Here is an 8643-nt window from a genome sequence, read left to right on the forward strand (position 1 = left end):
TGGGACATAATATATTAACATTAGATAGTTCTTGCCAGTGGAGCAGCCGGTTTCGAGTGGGGAAAGCTATGCAGGGTACTCCCTTGTACTTCTTTCTATTCCTGCCTGGTATATTTCCCTGGTGATTCATGCATACACTATGCATAACATGCAGTGAGAAGGCGGTAAATTGGCTCAGCTTTCATTCTTTCCTTTCCTTTTAGGTGGGGGCATATATAATGGGACACAACATTATGAAGTGGGCTGTTTTGAAGTGCTTTCCCTAGTAAAAAACTGGGGGGTGGGGAGCTCAAAATCCTACCCAATTACAGGAAATCTTTTGGACATTGCTCCATACAGGTGACAGGATTTTGACCAATAACCCACATTTTCTAAGGGACACGTCAGTTATGAAAAGGAACACTTTGTGGCATTCCAGAGGAATTTCTGCCATGCAGTTGTTGGCAAATCTAACATTGTCAACCAGGATTAGAAGTAGACAAAACTGTACAAAACTTACAAACCAATATCGTGATTTCTGTCTGGAACATCTTTAAAATCAAGTAAATAAACCCACTGTTGTTTTAGAGAAACAACCCCACCAATGATTACTTCTCCAGGCTTATACAAATGTTCTTGGGTGTTTCTGCATTCTCCCGTCATTTCCTTACAGGCAAAAGGAGGGGTCTGTAGCTGCCACAACAACAGCAACAGCAAACACCAGCATTTACATACATGCCTTCCCATAACAGCATGAATGCTTCACCATACATACAGTGAGAACAGTAGGTGGTGATTTTATCTTTCGTGCATATATCACCATACGTCCAGCTCTAAGAGGCACAGTGTAACTAACACTCAAAGGAATTCAGCCTTTACCCACCCTTGGTTTCTTTTATTTAATTCTTTGTTGTATTTTTTGGTTACATATGAATAATAGTGTTTTGCATAATTACAGAGCAGGTAAATACCTCCCCAAATTGGTGCATTCTCTGCTTGTGGGAAATAGCGAAAAAAATTCACAGACACAGCCAAGGTACCACCTGCTTCACTGTGAGGCTGTCTGAACACGGTTGGTTCTCCTTACAATATTGAGTTCAGGGATGAGGAGTTTGTGGTGTTCCAGATGCTGTTCACCTACAACTACCATCATCCCTGAGTAATAGTCATGCTTGCTGGGGTGGATGGGTGTTGCAGTCCCACAACATCTGCAGTACAGGAGATTGTCCATCGCTGATATAGAAAGCATTCCTATAGCAAGATCCACTGGGATCTTGTATCCAATCCCACTGCCCAATACTTATGTCCCTCTAAGGACCTGCTGTCTGTTAAGTCAGCAAAAAGGGTGGCGTAACTCAAATACTATCTTGAAGGTTTGTTTTCCCTCTGCAATGCTCAGGCTGGCTCATCCAACAGTAGTACCCTTTCCTGGCAAGCCCCTTTGCATCTAGTGTACTGTATGCAGGTTACCTTATGCTGTGCTTGCTTTACACAAGTTTATTGGGCATAAGATCATTGCCTTACATTAACTATTTACTGACCATAAGAAAAGATTACCTTATCCCAAATAAATGGGAATATAATGCAGGAACAGTAATGGAATTTACATCCAGCAGATGCCAACACAGAGTCTGCAATTTCACACATCAGTAATTTTAACCAGACTGGAATTGAGCAGAGCCAAACCTCATGGGACTCCACTGCGGTCTTTTGGAATTTTCTCTGATGAGAATTGAGCAGTTAGGAGTTTGAAGCAACAGGTGTTTTTTATTGTATTTTATTGGCAAAAGAGTGAAGCTGTGCAAAAGTGTGATCATGGTATGTCTCAAGTCCAATATTGCTCCAATGAATATCAGTGAAAAACGTTTTTCATTAAACTGTGGGTGTTGGTGGTGATAAAAAAGCTCCTCTGTTTTTCAAACTTCTTTTGCAGGCCATCATAATTATACCCCCCCCCCCAGACATTAACTGAGAATATTGGGGGTGGGGACAAGGATAAGCACATCAGCTCCATCCCATACAGAGCTGATTCTGTCACTTTACAATTCATACAGGTAAACTGTTTGCACTGAGGAGTCTCTACTTGTTGTGGAAGATCAATACATATAATCTATATATCCAAAAGATGCAAATAATAACAATCATATATACCAAACTAAAAAAGAAAACAATTATTCTTTGGATGGTTGTGACCAACCATGGCAGTTAGAACGGCCTGCCTCATTGCCCAGACAATGAAAAGGCAGGCATGGGGTGCAATGGAGGCTCTTTTCCTACCACAAGTCACCCAAGCTCACCTGTGCTATGGGAGACCTGAGTGGTGGAGTGGGGGGGGGCACAATTAAGAAAATGTGGCTCCGTCCTCACAAGGTGGGCAGCAGCTCAGCTCTGCAAGTGGCCAGGAAGGGCCCCCCATCATTAGAAGAGACCACCAGGGCCAGCAGGCCAGTTGGTAGTTGAGTGAGCAAACAGGGAAGGAGGAGTGGAGCACACATGTGAGCCAGAATGGGACTTTCAAGGGAGCTTCTGACACCATCAACACTTATGTGAATATATGTTCATGTTGCACATTCGTGGAAGGGAAGAAGGGTTGGCTTTTAACCTGAGGTGATTGATGGGGATAAAAGAGGCTGGGTAGTCTGGTGTGTATTGTGAAAGATGAAAGAAAATTGGCCTCTGGTGGAAGTGAAAATGTCCAGAACTTCCACTATATATCCACCTTTTTGGTGTTCAGGTAAGCAGGTTGGAAAGAAATCCACACAGAACAAAATAACAGCATGTTAAGGTTTATGAACTTGGCTTCAGTGAATGTGCCAAGCAATTTTCAGGTACAATAAAGCTGTATCTTTGAACAGTAAGAATGGATAATTCTAATTATAGTACATGGTAACACATGCTTCATTTCATTCTAGTATGAATTCATTGGTTAACCTGACACCTAAACTATGATATGGTTTCCTTGTCCCAATGGCTTAACAATTGAAAGTTATTAGCCAACATGCAGTTACACGGTTTACTAAGTTCAGTAAAAAAATCTTTATGGGAACCCTCCCCTCCGGGGGGGGGGGGACATGTAACAAACAAAAACTAATCAGTCATTTCCTTTTTTTTGTTAGCATCATCTTAGTATTGAAATCAGCCCTGAAAATAATGATGTAACATTTGGGGAGGAAGATGCAAGCCAATAGCCCAGTATTTGAGGTCAAGATGGCAAAAAGCTCCACAGCCACAATATATTTTCCCTTGGTGCTTAGGTAACCTGGGATAAAGGAGACCCAAACACTGCAAAACACCAGCATGCTGAAAGTGATAAACTTTGCTTCATTGAAAGTGTCAGGCAATTTTCTGGCTAAGAAAGCAACAGTGAAGCTGATCATGGCTAAAAACCCCATGTAGCCCAAGACACAATAGAACATGGTGATGGAACCTTCATTGCATTCCAGTATGATCTTCCCAGTCTGTGAGTGCATGTCAACATCTGGGAATGGTGGAGAGGACAACGACCATGCAATACAAATGCACACTTGTTGGAAGGAGCAGAAAAAAACAATGGAAGTAGCCACTTTTTGGCCCAGCCATGTTCTGATCCTGTTTCCTGGCTTTGTGGCCAAGAAGGCCAGGACCACAAGGATTGTTTTTGCCAACACACAAGAAACTGACACAGAGAAAATGATGCCAAAAGTCATTTGTCGAAGAAGGCAGGACACCTTCCCAGGTTTGCCAATGAAGAGCAAACAAGAAAGATAGCACAACAGGATTGCAATGAGAAGAACACAACTGAGGTTCTGGTTGTTGGCTTTGACGATGGGCGTGTTCCAATTCTTTAGGAAGGTTTGTATCACAAAACAAGTGCTCACAGTAAAGGAAAGAGCAACACTAACCAAAACAATCCCCAAGGGCTCTTGATAGGACAGGAAAGATATAACCTTAGGGATACACTGGTCATGGTTCTCATTTGGATAGTGATCTCCTGGGCACTTGACACAATGAGTTGCATCTGAAAGGAATTAATAGGATATATCATATAAATGACAGAAGGGAAGAAATGGCATAATGTGTAATTAATACTGGACAAAAATGGCTCAATCCACATGTTTATACAAAGCATAAAAGCAAAGTTTAATTAAGCAATCCCCTTCTCTGATATTTCATTTTAAGAAAGGGTGGGTAGGATTATTTGCCCAATTTCTCTCTTCAGCAAAGAAGCTGAAGTTGACCTGCAAAAATGGATAGTGAATACATACATACATACATACATACACTAAAGAAATAAATTTAACAAAGTAATAAGGAACAAAAATATGAGCGATAGGCTAGGTACATTCCACAGCCTAGCCGTCAGCCTAGTCATCCTACAGCCTGGTTTAAAATATTTGGTGGTCCGAAATGTGGTTGTTATCCTTTCTTGACATATGTATCACAAATCAAGTTATTATTATGAGATGCTTATACTTCCATATCCTTATCTATCTGGTTGGATGGGATCACTCAGAGAGGTCTGCAGTTATTAGGGGATGGGGTACCGAGCAGGAAGGACCATCATGTATCAGGGGAGGGGGGGCTGAATGAAAAGGCTGGCATCTACCCTGACCACTGGGAGAAGATAGCAGCCCATCGCATGATTCATCTTCTTGTTTGCTGTTAAGGGGCAGAAGCAGAGCCACTGATTTCATCTGCACAGCTGCTCCTTTCCAAGCCACCTCTCTGAGAGGGAGAAGGGGGAGTGGAGCAACATCTCTTTCTTCTGGTGGATGTATGCTAAAGCCTTTCCTCCTTCCAAGGAGGAGAGGGGTTGTGAGCGGGAGATGATTCCCACGTCATGCAGGGGGCGCTCCACCCTGTTTCAACTCCAGGGCTGGCCGCCACGTCCCTCCCAGGTTGGGCACCCAATAGGGAAGTTTGGCGGGGGCGTGGCTTACTGAGCGGAGCAACATCTCTTTCTTCTGGTGGATGTATGCTAATTAAAGTAAGACCTACCTACAAACTAGATCAGAATAGGTCCAGGCTAACCTCTGGTTTTGCCCAGGGTTGGTTGCCCTGGTTAGAGACACCTAGATTCTCTTTCTGGGGGACAGGGGATGGGTAGGTATTGGGGACTCCTTGGTTCTATATGTATATATTTCTCTCTATATTGAGAAATCCTCAGTTTTCTGGATAACCTGGTGTCAGCCTATATAAACTCTGTCTTGCGGTATGTGAATCTTTAAAAATTGCAAATTGTAATTCCTTGGGGGCCTGCATAGGTTTAGGAATGTACGACACAAGAAGGAGCTTTTCCCCCTTTCCTGGTCCTAACAAAGTATATAAAAACATGAAACACATATTTGATTCCCCCTCCCTTTGCATAGCTGTGTACTGCCACATACCCTTCTCGTTGGAAATCATGTTTTCTGAGCATGCAGTGCAGTCATAACAACAGAGTGGTTTGCCTTCTTGAACTATCTTGCTCTGTCCAATATGGCAGCTTTCAACACATATGGAATGTGGTGGCACCTATTCATAAAAAAATGTATGAGTCCAACCATACTTACCTCAAGAATCCAGGCTTCCTACAGCTCTTGTCTCCTTTTACAGCTTGGATGCAGACCAAGGGAGTACAATTTACTCTCTGTTCTGTGCCCTGGCTGTATTCCTAGGAGCCAGTCAAGAGAGCTGATTGGCTCCCCAAGCAAGCAGAGGCCCAAGCCCTGCCAAGGAGCCCGGTTTCCAGCTGCTTACTGCAATAAATGAGCAACTCTGTCTGCTGTGGAGAAACACTGAACTTGAATATGTACAGGATGGTTCCTTTAAAAGAGGCTCCATGGATACAGAGTACACAAGTTCCACGGAGCCTCTTTTAAAAGATTCACCCTGTATAAAAGAAGGCTAGTTTCATTGCACCAGTCTACCTCTGTGGGGCTCAGAGATTATTAAAGACAAATAAGAGGACTTAAGGTTCTACAGCAAGAGTGTGGATAGCAGCTCCATCCACAGTTGATTCCTACCTGCTTCAATCTTGTATTCCACACAATGGCATCTTTGATAATGCTGAAGTTCTGACTTGATGAAACCCTTCCAACCAAGACTTTTAGGTAGGTCTCATTGGGGAAAGTGACCCAGTTGATGATATCATATCCAATGGACAAATCCTTCTTCTCAAAAAAGAATTCCTGGGCAGCTCCATTGTTAAAGCGGATGTTTTCCAGGAAAGCATGGAGCTGGATTGGAAGAAAATAAAATGAGTTTTATAAGATGGTAGCCATAGTTTCTGCACGCCGTCAATATGCTATTCGGTCATTTACAAGCATTTTAAATTATAGCTGAAGTGAAGTACAGAGAAAAGTTCAAAAGCTGTCTGTTACCTTATTCCACACATTATGGGTAGCAGTTTTATGATTTAATTCTCTCCAAGTAAAGACCAGGATTTGGTACCTAGCCTACCTTTTCTTCTAAACAGAGAAAACAGGCAGAGATTTTTCTTTCTTTCTCAACAAGCACAGTGAATGCTGATATAGATCCTTTCCCCCCATGGATATACCCATACAGTTTTCCCAGTATTTTGCTATGTTAGCCATGCTGTGCTATTGTCTAATAACCATGGTAGCCATTTTGTGACTGGTGCCCACAACATGTTCTCAAAACTGTGGATTACAAATAGGTACTCCCAGCCTTAAAGTGATTAATTTACCTGCCATGGGTTAACATTCACATGCTCCACATTGACTTTATGCAACATAGCTTTTGGTCTGGAGAAGTATATAGCATGCAAAGCATGTGCCACAGCATAGACACCATTGTAGATACTGTAGCTCTCACCAGACATATCCATCTCAAAAACCTTGGCAGGAAGATCTTCTAAATATCCCTCTCTACAGTTTTTACACCGTAGCAGTGCTAATCGCCAGAAGAAACAGAGGAACGTACTTAGTGTTTTATCAAACTTTACATTCAGAAGGAAATCATGGAAACCTGGAACTCTATCTGTGTGGACAGGGAAAGAAAATGCGCCAAAGAAAATGTTTCTGCCAATCAATTCTCCCTTTAAGAAGGTGCTGAAATACCACTGAAGTGGCATGATCCAAACCTTCCCTACATTGGTGTTCATGTTGAATTCATTTATTTCCATCAAGCGTGTTAAAATATTCAACAACAGAGCATCTGCCTTGAGAATAATCACAGTGGCACTGCTTGAAATAAGTATTTGCATTAATTCCATGATTCTTTCAGTGCTATCAGGTTTCAAGTAATCATTAAGAAGAAAATGAGTTACTGTTTCCCTTATCAAGAAGGCAGTGCATATGTTGTTGTGGATAAACAAAGAAGACAGCTTCTGTGCAAAGCTTTCCCCTGCATCATCATCAGATACAATGAGGCCAACCCATGTCCATCTAAAATGCAGGAGTAGCTGGATGATACCAACATGATATATGGTTTCTCTTGGTGCTGTCCAGTATGAAAAAGGGAAATCACTTTTATCACTCACTGTAGCTTCAAATGAGTCAAACGTGATCTAACAAATGAGCAAACATATGTTTTCTTTTAAAACTCAAGATTATTATTTTTTTAAAAAACTGCCTTTATAAGCATCTGCAACCAAAGGACCCAATCCAGGTGATGACTATGTTCACACATGACATTCAAAAAGTATACAATTTGTGAATTTGTTTACACAATAGTTGAGCTATACACTTACTGTTATTCATTTAATTTTCAATGTGTGTAGTCTGTGAACAAAACAATGATATCTGTAAGAATAGGAAGGCTCTCCTCCATTAATACACCAATTTTCACAAATGTGCAAGGATCCCCCCTTTTTTTAGTTCTTAGGAAATGCTGAATGAAAAAATCTTTCTTTTAATATTCTAGATACTTCATTTCAAAAGTTGATCAATAGTTCTGCTAAATAAAGATTTACAACACCTGTCTCTGTTAAACTAGTACCTAGTATAGAAACAAAAACAGTGTGTTGGTAGTAGATTAATTCTGCTTAATTACTTTTTCTGTGATATATCCAATGTAATTACATTATTGCCATCAAAATGAGATAGAACAACCCAGAATATCTTTGGTATAAGAAGGTACAGTACAGGATTTCAGAAGATATGCAACATGCATCGCTCAAAAATTGATGTTTACCTTTGAAAATGATGTTTTCTTTTTGAAACTATGATTATATTTTCTTTCCAATTGACATATATATAAACTATTCTACAAACCTTTACAGTAATTGGTATATATGGCAATAGTTACTTTGGCATTCTTTATTTATCTTCAGGTTGTTCCTGAAGAAGAAACTGTACTTTCTTCACATTCTTCACAAACACATTGAGCTGCCCAAACTATTAATAATCAGCACTTAAGTGAACCACTTTTTTAAAAAAAGAAAGGAAAAATTGAGAGGGTATAACTGAACAGCAAGCATGCACACACCTGTGGAATTTTGAAGTTACTTAAGATAGAGGCCATCTGCATGGAGTATTCTGAAGTGAGTCCTCCAGTAACAGAAAATACATCTTTCCTACCACACTTGTAATTTGGTATATTATTTTTCTGCTTGAAAAGTAGATCCAGGGTGGCCTCGTACGTTCTTCTTGAGTTATATAGGTTGTCAAAGATATGGAACCCCAGTGTGATATTGGGCAACAGCCGTGGGTTATTGTTGATCTCATTAATGGCAAAAATCAT

The 8643-nt window shown here is 40.8% G+C and overlaps 1 protein-coding gene across 1 annotated transcript; it reads right to left on the minus strand.

The window, feature by feature from the left end:
* Positions 1-3074: 3074 nt before the first annotated feature.
* Positions 3075-8643, minus strand: LOC310830534 (vomeronasal type-2 receptor 26-like; the record flags this gene model as incomplete). Its single annotated transcript, XM_083710314.1, has 4 exons — positions 3075-3976; positions 5346-5472; positions 5964-6176; positions 8389-8643. The coding sequence occupies 4 exons, from the start codon at positions 8641-8643 to the stop codon at positions 3075-3077; spliced, it is 1497 nt and encodes a 498-aa protein (XP_083566440.1).

This window comes from Podarcis gaigeae (assembly GCF_964106915.1).
Source record: "Podarcis gaigeae genome assembly, chromosome: 13".
Taxonomy (NCBI): domain Eukaryota; kingdom Metazoa; phylum Chordata; class Lepidosauria; order Squamata; family Lacertidae; genus Podarcis; species Podarcis gaigeae.